The following is a 20968-nucleotide window of genomic DNA, read 5'->3' on the forward strand; positions in this document are numbered from 1 at the left end:
AGTGTAAAGAGGGTTAGTTATTGGCCGATATCGAGTATTTAATAATAACACAGCGAACGATTTTTATATAGAGATCGTCGCGCGGAAATAGATATTTTTCCGAGCGTTTGTTGCAGAAGCTAGGGTTACCTGCCTTCCGTTTTGCCTTGTTAGGAAAAGGCTAACAGAAGAACGTCAGAGATAGCGGCAACGCTTACGAAGTTAACGTTAAATCGAGTATTATTTTGCTTAACTTGACGGGTAGTGAGCAATATTAGCACCCAACTCTTGTTTTTATCCTGCATTTGTAGTCTGAGACAGAAAGAGCGAGAGGGTTCGTCCATTTTAGCAGGACAACAATGTCTACATCCAACGCCAATTTCAAAAACAAGTGTGTGACACAGGTGAACTGCATCTTTTGTGACAGTCTGCTCTGCACAAGAGGCATGAAAGCAGTACTTCTTGCAGATACGGAGGTTGAGCTGTTTTCGACTGATATACCCCCCAATAGGTAAGTGCTAATCTAGTTAGCAGTACTGCTAACCTTTGTTAATGTCTTCTGTTGTTGCTAGGGCAAGATGTACCGTAGCTAACTGACACCTGTGGTTAACTGTTCATGGATAGACACGATATTAACACCAAAACTAATAGGTATTAACGTTGTTCCTTGCATGACAATGTGAAATGAACGTGGGTTTTAACCTGCCATGGCCATGTTTGTTTCTCATTACACGCACGCTTCCCTAAGAACTGTTGATTTCGTGGCCAGCTGCTATTCTACTGAAAGCTGCAAATGCAAACTGAGAGACATCGCATGTCTCAAATGGTATGTAAAACTCTTCTATGGTACGTAGGGTTTGCTTTAGGAAGACCATCTGCTGATACCAGATGTTAATAAAATGCACAGCCACCACATTTGTCCATCAAACTAGTAGGTCCTATATAGATGTTGTTATAACAGTACACATGTAGAGCTACATCTAATTATTGTTTTCATTGTTGATTTATATAACTATTAGCTTCTCCATTAATCATTTGTCCTATTAAACATCTGAGACCTGAACTGAGTCAGGAAAGACTGCTTTTGCTGTCAGTGCTGCAGTCTTGTGGAATAATATGCAACATCAGCAAAAAAATGAAAACACTCGCACCTTTCTGTAATTTCAAGATAACTCTCAACCTACCCTGTATAAATACATAAGTTCACAATGATATAAAAAAAAACAGCAAATTGTCATATTTGAGAAGCTGAACTGGAGAATACTTGGTATTTTTACTTAAATGTTTAGTTAGCTATAAAAATAGTTATATTTTTCTGTTGACAGTGACAGAACAAATAAACATACGTTTTAGCTGTGTACACTTGTAGTAGACTTGTAAGCTTTTCAGTCTGATATTAACCTAAAGCAGAGTTTGGTGCTACAGTGAGGCTTTTTGGCACCTCTTTTGTATTCCCTGGCTTTTTGTGGTCTTACACAAGGCAAAAGCAAACATCTGTTAGATAATAGACTCCCACTAGTGGATTTAGCACTTTTCAGAAGTGCCCCCAGTAAAGTGCTGACATATGTTTCTCTTTTATTCTCTCTCCCTTCCTCGCCCAGTGGTAATGTGGTGGGCTATCATGTTGTAGCCCCGTGTAAACCCTGCCTTCTTTCCTGTAACAACGGCCATTTCTGGATGTTCAACAGCGATGCTGTATCTACACTCAATAGAGTGGATGCGACTGGTAAGCTCCCCTTTGATGCAACTGTAATTTATTGCAATTTCAGCATGTTGATTGTCTGATCAAAAGCTTTTGTCACCCTCCAACATGTCTGCAGGTGTGAATCTGCTCTTGTGGGGAGATCTTCCCGAGCTGGATGACAGTGAAAACGAAGAATCGACAAGCCCATCAGAGGAGGAATGCATTAGGTAGAGAGGGAAACTGACAATGTGAGAGACCCAGAGCACCAACATTTTAGAGGTGGAGCTAAAAGAGTGCACAAACCATGCTGAGAAAAGAGAAGCCTTAAAGGGTGAATGAACACTGAATCACATAGGGCAGAACAGTGCAGTTGTACTGCTCTGCACAGGTTGAAATATTAATCCACGGCACACGTCTTTCCACACCCTAAACAGTGATGTCAGCGGAGGTGTTTTGCCTTTAAAAGCTGATCGAGAACAGCTGCTTTGACATCAGTGATTAAGCTGTGGCCATAAAAACAACATGCTCCAAAGTTGGAACCCACAGAGGACCGTACATGGGAAGTTTGTTACCCTATGTAATTCAGTGAAGAATTACCCTTTAACCTGCAGCCATGCCTTTCCTCACTTTTCACTGTTAAAAGCACAGACACACACGCAGTTGCACATTTTCTTTTCTTTTGGTATATTTACGTGGGCTATTATAAAATGTGGCAGAAATAGAATGAAAATAACAGCCAGCTAGAGTTTTTAATCTAGTCCTACTTTTCATTTATCTGAGCTTGTGGCTTTGATCAGCCTCATGAGAATTAGGAAGTGTGACATGATAAATCAGTGAATGCGGTGCTTTTTTACACTGTTTACGTCAAGTACAGCTTTCTGAGAAGAGGATCACAATTTGCTTATCTTCTTTTTAATGGCACTTGTACAATAATCTGTACATTGAATATGCTGTAATAAGCAAAACTTCCTATTAACAGTCTTTTCTTAAAGGCTTATTGTTTGTGTGGCCTGGTGCTGACTGAAAGTTTGAGTGCTTTATGAACCCTGTATTAGAGACATAGCACAATTATTGCTTTAGGTTTGATTGAAGATCTGACCTCCTATCAGTGATTGCTTTTCAGTATGCCAATACAGTGTTTGTTACACACTGACAGCAGTATGTGTTTAACACCCAGATAAATCTGACTGTAGCAGTATCCGATACTAACTTATGTATAGGGTGTGCTTCCATACAGGCCTAGAGCAGGTGAATTTTGTTCAGTTTGTTGAGCTCAAATCAGTAAAAAGGTTCCTGGATCAAAGACATAGAAATGAGGTGCACAACCTTTGAACTGGGAAGCATGAGCTGTAAATGGATTTCCATGCTGTTTTTGTTACTTTGTAGCAGCTTAATTGTAGCACATGAAGAGAAAAGATAACTCCAAAGAAATCATGGGACATACTGAACTTGCAGACTGGGTACCCCCTCTAAAAAGAGAGTTTTGTCATTTTGGACCAGTTTATAGAAGAGCATTTCACATTTGTGAGTAATTCATCATAAAGCTCCTAACCTTCAGTGTTCTAATGGCCTTACTGCTCACAGTGACCCTTTGTTAAGCTGTAGGCTTGGGGCTGATGCTGTGTGTTAGCTGGTCCCTGCTAACTGACGAGGTCTTCTCCTCAGCCTGTTATTCCAGACAAAAGCTTCAGCATCCTCAAGTCACAAGTGACTTAAATCAGTCTTTTTTTTTTTTTTTTGACCATGCCATCCTCAAGTGCATGTGCTCACTGCTGCGCCTTGCTAATACTATGATCCTGTCTTAAACATTCTTTCTGTGCCTGTGATGTCGGTATATTGGTCTAAAAGCAGAACATCACTTCTTACCTGAAGGAAAAGGATAAAGGAAGCTGGACTTTTTTAATCTATAATGGGCCTATATTTATATTTTAATTGTGGGGAAAACACATGTAAAGCAGAACTGTCCTAAACTTTACGTCCTCCACCTTTAAAGATATAATTGACAGCTGCTACACTTGCACACCAAATGCTGTCTTATGTGGTGAACTAATAGGGTACAGTGCATCAGCTTGGTATTTATTAAATCCACAAACCAAATATCTATAACCACACATTTCCTTTTTGTTTACAGACTTTGTTTACAAACGCTTTGCTTTGTATTGTGCTCTAGTACTTCTGTTTTTGTTCATGTATTTAATATTTCATTTGTGATGTAATGGTTAGTTTTGTACATTAAAAGACTGGATATGTACAGTTTTACCTCAATAAGGTATCTGTTGTGAGCTTCCTCTGGCTAGGATACTTGTCAAATGATAATCAAATTAATTATTTAAATGGCAGTTTCTGATGTGAATAACTTGTTAACATGCCCTGCTGAAGATGTATATTTTGAAATTGCACTGAAACTGCTTTGGTAGTTTGACGATTTGTTGTTTTGTATGCTTGTTAAATTAATAAACTTTTTTTTTTCAAGATATCTTGCTTTTTTTTTTTTTTTACTTTTGCATCTTATTTAGATCCCCATTAGCCAAAGTCTGCTACCTATTACAGAAGTTATGCAAATGATCCATATGCTCAGGTTAAACTACAGAGCATCATGGAAGTTCTCGCAAATAATATTTGTATCTTCATTTAATTACTACACTTCATCTCACTGTAGTATAGACAAAATCTTATGTGACACTGCTGTCACAAAGGTATCTTGTACTTGGTTTTCCACATCCAGTGCAATCGTTGGCACCTGACCCTGAGTTCTCTCTAATTTACACAGCACAAAAGACCATCAACACTGATAAATTCATCAGTCAGTGAAGTCAGTTTTATTTATAGCAACAAGATTTTTACAACATACCTCACCCTCCATCCTTGGACTCTCAGGTTGGTAAAGGAAAAACAAGGCTATTACAAAGAAAAAAAGAATGGAGAAACTTAAAGGTTCCTTTTCCAGGATGACAGGTGTGAATTAGGTACCATATATAATGAAATAAACCAGTAAAGTATAACAAATGTAATAAAGGGTTTAGGTGTAATATTCCCAAATTCTCCCACCCAACATCTGTATATTAATCAGATGTTCAGTACATCATTTCTAACTGATGCTATCAAAATCTCTCTCTTTCAAGAACACTGTGAGCCTCATTGTGGTGTTTGAAATACTCTATATTCACTAGTGTCAGCACACCAGGTGAAGTAAGAAGGTTCCTTTTCCAGGATGACAGGTGTGAATTAGGTACCATATATAATGAAATAAACCAGTAAAGTATAACAAATGTAATAAAGGGTTTAGGTGTAATATTCCCAAATTCTCCCACCCAACATCTGTATATTAATCAGATGTTCAGTACATCATTTCTAACTGATGCTATCAAAATCTTTCTCTTTCAAGAACACTGCGAGCCTCATTGTGGTGCTTGAAATACTCTATATTTGCTAGTGTCAGCACACCAGGTGAAGTAAGTAAACATTTACAGTTAGAAACTGGCTAATCTTCCAGCAAAGCTCAGATGTGTTCTTTGTTACTGACAACAATAGGGATGTGGGATTGCATGACTTCCAATTTTATATAGTCATCATTTCTTTTATGAAAACAGTCACCATCGACTATTAGTTAATTGTGTCATCCAAATAAAAAAACGGTTGTAGGCCACATTGTGACAAGTTGTGAAGTTAACGGATCAGTTGTAAGTGGGTATTTTTCCCACCCACCCACACTTTGGCAGTAGTGAGCAAACTGCTGCTTGGCGCACCAGAGCGAGGAAAAGAAGAAGAAGAAGATCCCAAACTATAAGGCTACTAGGACAAGACATATAAATACGTGATTTGTGCCTCACTGTAAGAGTTTTCAAACATCGTGGTCTATTTTAACAAGAGAAAAGAGTTTAAGCATGGCAACTAAGCGTTAATTTTTGCATATGTGCGTGTAGTTTGTTTGCCCATCTCCGTTAAAGTGTAGAGCACAGGCGTTTCCCGACTGTTTGTCAGAGATGTATCCTGGATTGTTTCCCACGCAGATGGTGACGAGGCTACTGTTCCTCCAACTCCCACTTCAACACTCTCATGGCTAATGACTTTTGGACACTGTGGTTTCATCAGCGAAGACAGATTGCACAACTAATATGACAATGGAAATGGCGTCTCCACCTGACTAGACAGTCGGTTTGGAGTTGACCAGGTTTTCCAGGCGTTGCGAAAGCCTCTGACTGGTGTGGCATCGGCAGCCACTGCTATGTCAGGTGAGGCAGTTGGTAGTGATAATCACATGGTCAGGGAGTAGTCGACGTCACATTGAACAGGTCGACTATGCATGGTACGGTTGACTAGTCACTGCTCCACTAATCTGTGCAGCCCCTAGTTTCTATTTCTTTGGAATTTGTTTACATTAATGCGTTATGTATACATATAATCATCACCTTTCCTTTTAAGGAGACATTTTAGCTGAAAATGTGAGTCATTCTTCTCTTTGGAGGTGAGCATTTTCCTAATGTAATGACATTTTTGTGCACTGATATGAGATGGATTTTGGTTTCTAATCAGGAGGAGACGTTAAAGTGATATACTGTATATTGTAGAAGTACAAAAAGAAACTGTATTTCAACCTACAATATGCATACATTCTCAAATCTGGGGAAAGTGGCTGCAATTTGTTATTGAAGAAAAGCACATTCTCATTTTGGAATCTTTACCTGTGGGGTTGTGAACCTCCATGTGTACAGCAAGGAAACGAGTTCCCTTTTTTGAAATGATCTGACTGAAGTTCAGTAATTTGTCTTTGCATACTTCCTTCTCCACAATTCTCTGCTGGTGTTGGGACATGTACAGAGCAGTTAAGGTAGGGTGGGCGAGAAAAGTCAGAAACAAATAGTTGTGGCTTGCTCTGTTTTCACATGCTTTTGTAGCATTTGCACAAATTACAAATCATGCCCATACAATATCAACTTTGTGTGTGTGTGCGTCATATACTGTACCATTTCACTGACTGTACATTTCTCATAGACCTCCCCTGGAGATCTCCAGAACTAAAGAGTCAGGAAAAACTGTGCTTTGGAATCCAAAGCAGAGGACATCCAAAGTGTTGATGTTCTTTCACTCGCCCTCTCCTTCAACGCAGGTACAGGAGGAACTATTCCTTATTAACAGGAATTATTAACTATTCCTCCTCCACTCCTCCAATGTGGAGCCTAGATGAGAAACACCTAGCTAACTGTCATTTTGCCCTTAAGCCAGTGGTCAACAAGAGAAGACTGGTTGTTCTGGACAGCTTCCAGGGTGTGTGTGTGTGTGTGTGTGTGTGTGTGTATGAGGGTGTTGCTTAATAATAAAAGACTGTATGAATAGCACTCAGTGTATGGCTGCCTCCCCTAAAGAAATTAGATAAATCTAACATGCCCCTTCTCTGCCTCAACGACAGCTGAGCCGGTTAATCAGACAAAGAGTCAGCTTATTAAACAACATGCTAATACAGGTTTAGTGGATCATGTGCTGTCACACCAATTGTGCATTACACAAACAATGCAGAGAAACATGATCTAGTAGCTAGATATGGACAGCTCAGTATGTGATGAAGAATGATTTGCTGTTTTAACAGCAAACTGCAGGTTGGTGCTAACATGCAAAAACCTTGAATCAAAGCATGTGCAAAGTTTAGAGCTAAAGTTCAGTGTTGAAAATGTGTGATCCAAATGGAATCTAATGTCAGTCTCCGCTGAGGTTTCGAAGGTGAAACCATCTCAAGTTCAGAATTATTGTATGGTTTTATAGCACTGATCAGTGGACTTCAGAGTAAGAAATTAGAAGATAAGACCTTATTATTATAAGTTTGTGTGGTATGTATAAGACATTTGTCAAAGCCTAAAATAACAGGATTAAGATATTTTAAATTATACAGTACAATTGAAAAGTTTGGGATATGAATGTGATAGTACCATTGTACAGCTTGTATTTTTCCTTTAGCTGAGCAAATGTCACATGTTATTTGGAGGTTGTGAACCTCCAAGGACTTGCAGGATAAATCTGCGGGGTGGTGGGTTAATTAACATTACTGTATATAAGATAATATTGAGGGCTTTTCTTAAATCTTTGCTTTTTTATTATAAAATGCCAAGTAGTTTCTGGCACTGTGATTTTACATGCTATTAAAATGAAAGCCTGAGCGGGGACTCTCACTTTTTATTAGACAAATTCATATGCAACTAAGGCCCTTTAAAGGTTGGGAACCACCTGTTCATACAGTATGAATGAAAAAGTGATGTAACCCACGTTACACGTGCTTCAATGATCAGTTCCAGTTTTCAAGGCTGAAATTCATCTATTTGCAGTTTCCATATTAAAAGCAATGTCTTAAATGGATTGTGCTAATAGTGTCAAACACACCATCAGGCCAGCTAACATTAGAGGTCGACTACTCTGGAGTCGCACAGATTGACTTTGAAGTGAGAACAAAACCAGTCAGACAGGTAAAGAGCCAACATGGCGGCTGTTTGAGTGTGTAAATGGTGGGCGGGTGTGTGGAACACAAGCAGCTATTACACATGAACTACTGCCAGGGCAGTAGAGTGAGGCTAGGGTGACCTCTAGGTGGAAAGAGGTCCATCAGTTCAGGACATGCTGCTGACAGAAACTGCAACTCACTCATTTGCTGCAGTGATGCAGGGCAGTGCATCTACAGCTTGATTATTTTATTAGTCAAACCTGGAAACAGACCTTTTTCATGGCAGCACTGTGTCTCATCAAGAAGCGCAGGTGTAGCTAATGACAACTGTCCATTTTAATGTTCTGGTATCTCTGCTAATGAGCAAGCATGGAATTTAATTAATATATCTCACTACACCTGTGCTTTTCCTGTTATGACAAGTCCAAATGTCTGCTGTGGGAAAAGCCTCTTCCACTCCAGTGCATGAGTAAAACAAAGAGAGTGCATTTCCCACTCAGATAAAACTCAATTACGCAATGAAATAAACATAATTCAAAAATTTTGTTAAGTAAAAATGTCTGGTTCTTGCAAATAATAAACCATGAAAGGAAATTTTCTTTGACTTCTTAGATAAATGTCATTCACTGTCAGGCGCGCCTCATCCCCCGCAGGTGTTTTTCAATACATACTGATTAGAGGTGAATGGAAGCTGTGCTAATGCTGCACGTAGCCAACACTTTCTGACTGAACAGCCTCAGAGAGGACACTCCGGCGCCCTCTGTTGGATGTGCAGTGCAGTGACATTCACAGAAGAATCAGTAGAAACAACCCACCACTGAAGATCTGGTCCACTTTTTTATGGCTTACATAAACATAAAGTGTATGTGGCATTAGGGCACATGGCAGAATAAAGCTTTCTGGTTAAATGCAAGGTTTGTTCCTAAATGAATTTATGTCAGTAAGTGTATTATTTTTCTTTTTTGTGTACACTCAGAAAAGACTGGGCTCCGTTCACATTACAATGCAAATGCTCCTGTGTTAAATATTATTATTAACATTGTGTTCAGATATAATTATGATTGCAGAATACGAATTAAATCATGCCTGTGTTTGGTTGTTTGGTAAATCAGTGCCCAGTGGTCAGAATTTATGTAAAGTAATAAGACTGCAATCAATAGATATTTTATGGCTAATTGTGGAGCAAAGATTGAATAATTATCAAAAGAAAGGTTATAACAAAAATGCACCAGCTTGCTTTGTAGATAATAGCAGAAAACACGTTGTCAGTGGAGGTGAAGATTTTGAATTAGATGAAGAATTGGGCTGTTATTTACTGATTTTTAAAATAAAATTGTGAAACACACATGCTTTAGTGCTTACAATACATATATCAGTTCTGACAATTAAAAACACACTGCTGATGGCCCAACAGATAAATCGGGTTAAATCGTAAAGATGTGCTGGTGGGAAAAATTGCAAATGACTCAAAAATATATAGTCAGAAAACAGCAGTGAAAGAGAATGCTGTGGAAAGTGCAGACAGGAAACGGCTGCATCTGCAGCAGGAGCACATCTGTTCAGTACACATGTTAAACAGAAAGCAGAAGTTGTGGCTGTGATGATTTTGTAGAACAGGGAGCAGAGTACTCATATTTCAGACCTTAGTGTCGCTCAGTTCTCTATTACAGCATCTTAAAAATATTGAAATCCAACTTTATGAGTGCAAAAAAATAGCCTTTATTCAACATTATCGTTATTTACATGTCAAGATAACATTCACCACTGACTCTGAGTACACATGAAAGTACACAGATAATGCAGAAGACAATGTTGCACCAAATGCAAATTAAGGCAGAACCACCACATTAAAGGTCTGGTCTTTGGACTACAAAGTACATGTTTATTTACATGCATATTTAAAAAGACCAAATGAAACAATAAGCACTATCTAAAATATGTTTTTCAGTTGATCATAATTGATAATATTGTCTCATTTTGATGCAGCATTAGAAAAACATAGTTTTGTTAATAAGAGACCAATTCATTTTTTTGCTTGTGTTTGGATAATGAATAGGATTTTTAAGGTTCATTAAGCAAAATTCAGAAGTGCTCCGGTATCCAAAAAAATGAATATGAAATTGCTTCTGAGTGCTGCATAATGAAAACAGTTGTTTCCTTGTAAAAAGTGTTACTGCTTAACTTGGTCTTCTCTACACTAGATGGTGGAGTTGTACCATTTATGGAAGCCACCGCCAGCTGAGTCGTGTAGAGTAACAGCCAGATGTAGCAGCTCAGTGTCAGAGAAGTATGTTTCAAATAACGATAACAATTAACTCTAACAGCGTGTCCGTATATCTGCTATGTCGCTGTTAGTAATACTTCATCTCAGGAAGGACAGGGAGCCCCAGAGGATGTGGCTCTCTCATACCGGTGAGTAAAATTCAAAACAAACAGGACACTGATAAGAACAGGTTGTTTGGTCTGTACATGTTTGAAAGAAATTCCCTCAACATTCTAGTTTGTTTCACAGGAAGACCAGCCATTTTAAAAGATTGAGCCACTTTCCTTTCCATGTGGAATACAAACAATTTAGCATTTACATACTCCAAGTCAGTGTCACTGGTTCAGATGAAGAGGACTGTCATCAAATTAGCGGTCACCTTGGTCATCAGAGGGAGCAGAATATTTCACAAGAAGTATAAGGAGGTTCATAAAAGCTCTGCAGTCTGTCATGGTCATCTTCTGATAATAGACCTAAAAGGCTAGGCTAATGTCCAGCTTTGCCTGATTATGCATATTAATGACACCTCAAGAATTCATCACAAAATCTTCTTTCACTGGGTGAGAAGGGCAAATGGTAATAAATGGTTGAATTTATTCACTTCAGGAATAATCCCTTTAATCAGATGAGGAAGCTTTCATGAGACCGTGCCAAGCTACATGAATTCTTAAATACCTTTAACTAAATCCATTTTATATGTCATGTGATCACTTAACTACAAAATAACAACACATCTGTTAGGAACTAATGAGCCCACAAGCTTGAGAACATTAGCTTTATAATTATGGGATAATAAAAACAATTGCTTTTCTATGCTTAGCCTGCGGAAACACACATGCAGGTTCCATACACAACAGTGCAGGTTTTCAGCAACCAGGCTGCCTACTGGCCCAGCACTATACTCTGAGGCAGGCTGCAGTGGGCTTTGGTTGAAGCGCTTGAGATAACACAAAGAAAACTTCAAACAGGCTTCTTATTGTGTTCTATTCTTCTGGGCAAACTGATTACAGTTAAGGATAAAAGTTGTTCCTATATAGTAAACTAATGCTGAGAATCAGAGCGCACTAATTAAGTCATGGGGGATCCAAGGCGGTTGGCATGGATGGGTTCCCCAATGCCCAGACCACAGGGGTTTGGTGGGAACTGTGCAGCTCAACAGTAGTCTGCATCAAGCGTGTTTATTGTCAGCTGACTGTCCGGTAGAGGCGTGAACTGCCGGCTCTGCAGAGCCACCTGGGAGAAGGAAGCCACAGCTTCTTAGGCTGCGGACTGACGGGCTTATCTGTTCCCCTCTTCCCTCCATCTCACTGTCCCTAGCAGAGCTTGGAAAGTCGCTCCAAATGCCATTCTTGTCTGAAGCAAGAACAGCCACTGATTGTGTGTCTAAGTCTCTGTTTTTTTTTTGTTTGTTTTTTGTTGTTTTTCATCCTATGTTCACAGAAGTGCTAAACCTCAGCAGGTCCATGTAAAATTTAAATACATGTCAGGACAATGAAACAAAGTGGAATGTCATGATCTGCTGTATTTTAACCTTTGGTTTAAACATGAAAAATAAATCTGAAATAATATTTATTTATTTTCCTCCTCAGTGCGCTGAAAGTGGGACAGTTAGAAAGAGCCTTAGACTTTTAATCTCCCCTGTAATATCAGACAAATTGTGAGCATGTCTTTTAGGTCAGGGTCAACGTATTAGTTCTGATTTTCAAATACAAATTGATAGAGATTTCATTTAAATGGATCTTACTAGCTGTTTTTAAGTGGAAGGCTGCCTACGTCACGATAACAGCTCTGAATACCCACCGCTGAAGCATCATCAGTATTGTTCATTCTGCGACCTCTGCAGACACTGGAGACTGAACTTCTAAAATCGTGTGTGTCTGTGTGTGTGTGTGTGTGTGTGTATTTGTGAATGTGCGTCTCTGTGAGATTTAACAATGCAGCAATCCAACTGTGCGTATTAGGTGCATGGGATTTACTGATTGTGTCTTTGCATTAGTATGATTTACTTGAATATGCATCAGTTGGTGCAATGTTACATCGCTGACAGCTGTCAGCAGCCACACACACACACACACACACATAGTGTTTGGTCCTGGCCTTTCTTCACTTTTCTTTTCATGGTGCTGGTTTTGTCGTTTGTCCTTGTTATCCTGACATTTTAAGCAATCTTAAATGTCCTGCATGTATCATCCTCCAACATTTATTTTGTATTTCTGTTTCTGCCTTGTGTTCCCTCCTTATTATGAACTGACCTGAAGTTATGTGAAAACCTGCCGTCCCATCCACCATCAGCTAATAAAAATATTTAAACATACCAGCATGCATACAGTTGTTTCTCTTTCCACCCGTGTTTATATATCTGGTTTAATTCCCTAGTCTTTGTTATATTAATGAGAGTTATTCAGCTATAAATAAACTCTTTTTGCATCCTAAAACAAATGCTGTTTGAGTGAGCAGCTTCTGAAGCAGGCAGAAACTCAGCTAGGAGATTAACAACAGTTTAAACAAAATGTTGCTATGTTTCTTTAGTGTAGCAGCATCTTGTAAGATTAGCTGCGGTGCACATGCAGTACATGCAGTTGCCAGTTTTTTAGGTATATCTAAACTAAAACTAACACAGCCCAACAACAGTCCTGTAATAAAAGCGTTCTTCATGACAGTCTTCAGTTTGTAGTGAAGCTGCTTCAGAGAGGCATTAGTCGACTGTGCCGTCATTTTGGATGATGTCATCTTTGATGTTGTCAAAAAAGAGGTGTTTCTGTTATTTAGCCCAGCCTTTATTGATATGCACTACAAGAGGTGTACAAAATAATAGACGCCCCTGTCAGTATAATGCAGTACAGTGCAACAGCACCATGAACTACATCTTCCAAAATAATCATACAGTTGAGTCAGCTCTTCTCAGTCTGAACAAAAATTGAGCATTATCGTCGTCATCAAGAAAGGATTTATTAAAGATGGTTGTATTGCACTGCATTAGGTTTACCTACGTGTATGTGTGTGTGTGTGTGTGTGTGTGTGTGCATGTGCACAAACAAAAGCATGCTTTTCTTAGCCTCTTTTCTCATTATCCAGAGGGCCTGTCCAACTGCCTGTAGCCACCTGTAAATTACAGTTTAGTACTCCAAGAGTTAAGACTGTGTTCTTTCAGGCTATTGTGTGTGTACGTGTGTGTTGGTGTGTGTCGGGGGAGGGGTAGAGAGAGTCTGGTAGAAAACCTTTAATCCGAGTGCTGTCAGGCCCAAACCCGGCTTGATGTCCCATTGATGTGGAACAGAACAAAACAGAGGGCCCCTTGCTAAGCTCCCACTGACTCACTCTCTCTCTCTCTCTCACACACACACCGGGCCCCTCTCTAAAGCCCCCAGCCTGGGCCCCCTGCTCCCTAACTGAGAAGGGCATTCCTCAGCCTGTGCACACGCATGTGCATACGCAAACTCACACGCTCTCACTTGTATACACAGAGACACACACACAATGAGCTGAAGAAACGCAGCCTTTTAACTCTTTGGGCACTGTGGTGTAATTTGCAGGTGGTAACAGGTTAAAGGTTTCTCTCTCTCCTCTACAGGGTGTGTGACCATTCATTTCTATTTATAAACCTGAATATGTGTGTGTGTGTTTAGGGGAGGTGAAAGAGTCTCGGTTTTGAGAACATTTCTTACACACACACACACACACACACACACACATATATATATATATATATCATACAATTGTAAGTTGTTTGGATACATTTAACAGTAGCCAGATGCTGGCAGAATTGAAAGTGTGTATCCGTGGTGACAACAAACAGTTATTGTCCTGCTGTTTGGACAGCTCCCAGGCTGCAGCATCTCTGTTTACTCTTAGCTAAAAGAGAGAGAAAATGACAGAAGGTGACAGAGAGCAGAGACTGAGAAAGCCAGATGAGCGGATACAGGAAGTGACTTATATTAGAATAAAGCTGTTTTAGCCAGTGGTTTAGAGCTATTTAGGAAATGAATGTATATTTGTTTGTTGTACTCTGGGTTGCCAGCAGGTGGGGGTGTGTGCAGTAATCAGTCATAGAGCAGAAAGTCCTCCCTCAACTTTGACCCAGTGTTAGCCTTTGGGTTTAGTCTGTCCCACTAGAACCAAGGTCATCTGGACTGGTTCAGTCTGAGGTTTTAGGTGGCTGCCACGTGTTATCACTGTGCAATAGCTACATAGCCCAGAAGTAAAATAGCTACGAGGACACAGTGACATCTACTGTATGGAACCATTCCCACCTACGACTATACACACCCACTCACACCTATATAGTCAACTCATCCCACCTTCACCTTCTCCAGGAGAAAACTCACCCCTTGTTTTCTGTTGTCAAATTACCGAGGTCTTTTTCCCCTGCACTGGAATTCTGCCGCTTCCATTTTGAAATGTCAGAACTCCAAGTGAGCCATTTGTTTCGGCTGGGTTGTGGTCTAGAGAAGCTTTAACAGTCCCAACCAAAATGTTTTTATTGACGGGCAAAAGCAGTCAGGCCGACAGCACCGTTTGGATGTAATTGGTCGGCAAGTCAGGGGTGTGTTTGAAATACCCTATGTAAAGTGGCAGCCTTTAAACACACACACACACACACACACACACACACACACATACTCTTGTTTCTTTCCTCCCGTCACCTTAAGAGAAGCCAGATGGGCCACGGGGAAGCAATCACCCCTCTATTTGTCTTGGTGCTGATCAGGTTAGTGAAGTGTTCTCAGGCCAGGAGTCTACACACTGCTGCCTGTTGTCATTGTAACTCACTGAGCTGCGTGACTCCATCCAACTGACCCGGTCACACTGCTCTGGGACTACAGTGGGTGGGGAGAAATGCTCTCTCACCGGTAAAGGGGCAATAAAGGGCAGATTCTGGCCTGTTACTGCCTCATTGTGAATGTTTGATATAAGACTAGGCCTAACTGAATAGTAGCTTTCTGCCTACTTTGAAGGGAGAAGTAGCTGCCAGTGCTAATGTATAAATAACAGGGTCAGAAAGAAAGCTGGTAGCTAACATCTTTCATCTGTTGATATGGACACCACCACTTAGAGCTGGGTGAATGGATGGAAGGTGCGGAGGCAGCAGTGTGTGTGTGGAGGACATTCCAGCCACTCAGTACACAGATGGTTTGGTTTAGAGCGATGAAATGAGCACCACACACAGCAGTGACAGTGAATGAAAGCCTCAATGATGCACATACATGCGCACATACACACACACTCATGCATGTAGCCCTGTCTGGATGGGTTAATGGAGTGACGGAATCCAGAAGGAATTTACTCAAGGACTCGGGGAGTGAACGATTAGGCAGCCTCGAAACTGCCCAGCAGAAACTCCAGCAGCTCTGCTCACTTTTTTCCCATTTAACTCATCTGTAGCTTCTTAACAAGGACGGAGAGTACACAAGAATGAAAGAGCTAGGTGCAGAGCAATCAAAGGTGAGGAAGGGAGACAGAAAGACAAAAAGATGGTCAATGAGAATGACTCAGAAGCCAAAAGACAGCAGAGCAAGTTGCACCGGAGAAGAGCAGGACCATCAGGGAGACTCCTTGCAGTGAAACCGGATCCCTTTCAGACTTGCCCATCTTCTGATTGGTTGTCCGTCCCATGAACCCTGACCTCTGACTTTGTCTGGGGCTTGTGACCTTGACCGTAGTACAGGCAGAGCATTGCACCTCCTTCCAGACTGTCATCTGCGCTCTGGCTTTTCCTCTCTGCCCATTCGTCTCCAGTGAGAGAGGGTCGGTGGGGAGGATCGGAGAGCAGAAATGTCAGTGAGACATTAAACAGAGAGCGTCTGTGTGTGCTCTCATAGTCCAACCTGTCTGATTTCCCTCTTCCCTACATCCCTCCCCCTCCGCCTCCCCCCTGACATCTCCTCTATATACTCGTCTCCACAAAGCAATAAATTTATCCTCTCTTCTTCTTTGCTCCATCCAACACCCTTATCGCTTTTTCTGCAGATCCTTTTTGTCTCTTTTGCCCTCATATGGTTTATTACACCCTGTGTCAAAGCCACTACCACCTGTAATTCAAATCATATTGTTGTTAAGTATTTTTGTGAACACAGTGAGGCTTAAAAGGAAAATACCAACAATTTTAGGAGAATCTGCACATTATGTTGTTAGACGTTGGATTAGTTAATATGAATAAATAGTAAATAAAAAACATATAAGTCATATGAATTGGCAACATTACAGTGTATAATTAAGAAAAATCTTTGATTCACCTTATGAAAAAGGCTTCCACTCAAATGTGTTTAAATAAATATTTCACTTTCTTGCATTACATGAGAAAATCATTGATTAATTTTAGGTCTAAGGTTTTATGGGGAGTTATGAGCCAGGCTGTTTCCTGGCTGGGATCAGGAACTTCCTGGAGTTTTCTCATCATCTTTTTCCCTATTTCCAGTCCTAGTGCTAAGCTTAGCTAACCAGCTGATAACTGGCAATAACTTAAATACTGCATTGGAGATGAGAGTGCTATCCACCTTCTTCTCTTAAAAAAAGAGAGCACTAAACTATTCCTTTAATTTTGTGAAAGAATCCTAATCCAAAATTGCATTCATATATACAAAGATAGCACAGATTTTTCTCCTTTGAATGGCTAAGGCCAGTCATTTTCTATACTAACAGCATTTTAAACCCTCCCCATACAGAGGCTGAAGCCGACAATGATTTGCCTCTACTCATGATTAATGTCTGTCAGTCTGTCAGTCCTGGATCAGCTTATTAAAAACACATCAGGGGAGCACACCGTTGCACTGGGTGACAGATTTCCTTATTATTAAACACCAGACCATGATATTTGCCCCAAAGGCTCCTAATGGCCATAACTTTTTACAGCATTTGAAGTAAATAAGAGTCACGGGCCCATGCACAAGCTCTCTGGATATGCTTAACAAATATTAAGAAATATGTCACCCAGTGCAGTGGTATGTTTTGCTGAGCTGCTTTTAATTGTTTTTAAATATCAGTGGATGGCACAGAAGAATAAGTTGATCCAGGACTGGCAAATCGGCAGACGTTAATCATGAGTAGAGGCAAATCATTGTTGCCTTTAGTCTTTGAATCGGGAGTGGTGAAAATGCTGTTAATATAGAAAGTGACCTGTTTTATCCTTTAAGCCAATAATTCAATAAATCTTACTTTATAAAATGGTGAATTGCTTCGGATCGTTATGTTATTACCACAGATCCAGAGGTAATAGAAACCCCTTTTTGTCATTTATGTTAAATGAATACATCGTTTTCTAAATGTGTGTATCTGCATCCAAACTCATTCTCTTGACATACATCCTCTTCTCTCACACCTGTAGACACGTGTGGTGTTGCCGGACACACGCGGTAGTCTCTCTGTGCCGTCCCGCTATAGAACGTGGCAGCAGAGTGCAGCAGAGCACGGCCGACTGGTGTTTATTTTATTGGATGTTTATTTCGCTCAGTAAAACATGCCACTCAGGGACCTCATGGAGCAGTGTACTCAAAGCTCTTTCTCTCCCTCTCTCTCTCCCAGTGTAAACAGTGTGTATATTGGGAGTGTTTCCTTCACTAGTCTGTGTAGATGTGTAATCCATCCAGTCAGACATTGTAAACAACATCTCTACATGTTTATAAATACTGCCCAACCACTCTAATGAATTTATGGTAATGCCTTGTTCTACTGCTTCTGCTGTGTGTGTACGTGTGTGAATGCGGATGCATGTAAGGTGTGAGCGTGCGTGTATTGCTACTCTGCTAAAGAGCAATGCACACATTTTGTTATTTCCTGGTGTGTACAGCCTGGTTAAAAGCTTAAAACCTGTGACAGCAGCAAGCGGTGACTGACTGTTATGAACCAATGTGCCACAGTACGAAGTCCATTAGCAAACCTCCTCTGTTTTATTCCATTTGCCTCACTTCAGCTCACCACAGCAAGCTCTGATCTCTTAATAATGAAGTATATGTATTATATTTCTGTAGTTAAATCCATTGATTTTGACTTTGATGACAGATACAGCCGCTGCCACTGGAAATGTGTGCACTTTACTCAATTTGCCATTAACTTGTTGGAGTCTTATTTCAGCACATTCCTTGTTTGTAAAAATAGACATTAAACTTGATTCCTAATGTTGGAAATACACTAATGGGCAGACCAAGGCATCACACATTATATAAGTGGTGGTGGCTGGTCTGTGGCTGCTTTTTGTTTGCCTTTCTCAGTGTGAGTCTGTTGATATTTTCCCTTCTGTTGATTGAACTATAAAACTAGAGAGTGGCACAAGATTGACTGGCAGGTAGAATAGAATATTCTATGATTTGCTCCAGTGCATGGCTCTGACCACCCTCTGTTGTTGCTCTTAATACAGCAAGTATGTTATTGAAATCATATGTAAAAGGACAAGTAAACAAGTCACTGTGATATATTTGTCACACAGCTCTTTCACAGCCCTTTTGTAACGGATATAAAAATTTGGGGTCTCCTACTGTAGAGTGGGTCCTGATATTTTCACCAAGAAAAGGGTCATAACATCTAACTTACATTATCTACCGCTGCGTATACAACCATTTTTTATCACGAGGTCCCCATGACTAAACCCTGAAACTGCCTTGCTTGGATGGATTTGTTAACAAAGGCCTTGTTTATTTTAACTGTGACCATAAGTACTTCCAAATGTAACAGAGTGGATTACTTTTAACCCAAATCTTCTGGCAGTTCTGGTGGGGGGTGGGGGTCAGGGGGTCAGTTCCTCAGGTGGACAAAGTCTGGAACCAAGGCAAGCCAGGACTCCCTCACTATGCAAAATAGCTATTAACAATATTAATCAATAATCCATGCATGTTGAGTACTTTTTATTTTGACATTTAAGCAGTTCAGGTTCAGTGAACAACCTTGGTTGGTACAAAGCTAAAAAGTAAAGGTAAAACAGAGATAAAACAAACAAACAAAAAGTCATAAAAAAATAAAAAATATATGAACATTTGATGTAAGACAGGCCTGTTTCATCCTATAGCAAGACACTGATGCAGCGTACACCAAACTATTTGATTCTTAATATTGTATGGTTTACTATTTCATGGAAATATGGTTTACTTTACTTTACTGACATGTTTTTTCCAGTGTGACACTCCTCATGGGTCTGTGCCCCAGCCTGGCCACCCCACCCCAAAGTTTCTAACTCTGCCCCTGTCACTGCTGAAATGAACGCATTTCTTCAGAATAAACTTTGCTGCCTCCTCGTAAAAACCCGCTGGTCCCATTCTGACCCTACACGTTTACAGTGGGACCCACCACTACCCAAACCACAGTCTTTTTCTAATCCTAATCACACCTAGCATTAGAAAATAGAAGGATAAAGTAGGACATCTGACACTAAAGACTGTGTTTCCTTCTGATACAGAAGATGCTTAACACCATATATCAACACCATCATCATCACAGATAAACCATAATGGAGATGTACGACCCCCAGTCAAACCTAATCTACTGCGTGTCTGTACTGGTGTGCAGGGACTGTAAATATGCTTAAACCTCAGTAGACGTTTTGTCTATCTGGCGGTATTTATCAGTTTGGTTTGGTCTGGGTTTCTTCTTCTTCATTCCTTGTAAGCTAATGCTATGTGCTGTTTGTTAGGACTTCACATAAGATCGACCGACCACGGTGCTGTCGGTGAACATCTAAGCACTCTTGTTTGCTATTCCACCAGTAATTTTCAACTGTGACAGAACATGTGCCTCATGTGAATTCAACCAACTCACTTTTTTTCAAATCAAACCAGATGTGGTGCAGCAGGTAAGCTGCAAAAACAAACAAACAAAAAGCAAACAAAAAAAAACAAGATAGAATTATAACATTACGACCACCTGCCTCATACTGTGTACATAAGAGTCATTACAGCAATTGGTTGGCGCTTGTGTCACTCTGCAGCTCACTGTGCATCTTCTGTGAATCCGTTTGTTTCTACTGTCAGGAAGAGCACAGATGTGTCGACCATTCTGTGAAAAGCCTATGTAAAAGGAATGAAAACTGTGGTTGAGGACAAGTTAGAGGTAAATGTTTAGACAAATCCAACAGCCTCACCACTGTGTGATATCGCCACTATAGCCACTGAATGTTTCTCTTCATAGAGACCAGTGTACAGTATTTCTCATTTTCAACCATTTTTAACAAAGGTTCAAATAAATTTTAATCTTTTGAAAGGTACAAATGGAAGTTAAAAGTTTAATCTACAGTCGGTCAACTCTCATCATCAGTGAGCCCTGGGCGTCCATGACCCTGTCGCTAGTTCACTGTTTGTCCTTCCTTAGACACTGTTGGTAGGTACTGACCATTGCAGACAGGAACACCCAACAAGACCTGCAGGCTGGGAGATGCTCTGATCCAGTCATCAGCCATCATTGTGGTCCTTGGCAAAGTCACTCAGATTCTTACACTTGTCCATTTTTCCTGCTTCCAACACATCAGCTTTGAGGACTGAATGTTCACTTGCTGCCTAATAAACCCCACACACTGACAGGTGCCACTGTAACAGTCAGTGTTATTCACTTCACCTGTCAGTGGTCATAATGTTATGGCTGATCGGTTTAAGTCATGTGAGTGTAACATGTGAACCCTGTGTTCCTGTTTACCAAC

At 40.3% G+C, this 20968-nt stretch overlaps 1 protein-coding gene across 2 annotated transcripts in view; it reads left to right on the forward strand.

Annotated features, from left to right (window-relative positions):
- Positions 1-1954, forward strand: part of LOC109956002 (protein FAM72A) — a 2911-nt gene extending 957 nt beyond the window's left edge. Inside the window, exons 2-5 of one of the 2 annotated variants that reach the window (XM_020592727.1) lie at positions 407-490; positions 728-805; positions 1581-1705; positions 1800-1954. In XM_020592727.1, coding sequence (XP_020448383.1) covers positions 426-490; positions 728-805; positions 1581-1705; positions 1800-1894 — 363 coding nt within the window. In that variant the 5' untranslated portion in view covers positions 407-425 and the 3' untranslated portion in view covers positions 1895-1954. Of the gene's footprint in view, positions 1-6; positions 491-727; positions 806-1580; positions 1706-1799 lie in introns of those variants that run through there. The other variant, XM_020592726.1, reaches the window with a different exon arrangement.
- The last annotated feature ends 19014 nt before the right edge of the window (positions 1955-20968 follow it).

Source organism: Monopterus albus, unplaced genomic scaffold (assembly GCF_001952655.1).
Source record: "Monopterus albus unplaced genomic scaffold, M_albus_1.0 scaffold18.1, whole genome shotgun sequence".
In the NCBI taxonomy this organism is placed as follows: domain Eukaryota; kingdom Metazoa; phylum Chordata; class Actinopteri; order Synbranchiformes; family Synbranchidae; genus Monopterus; species Monopterus albus.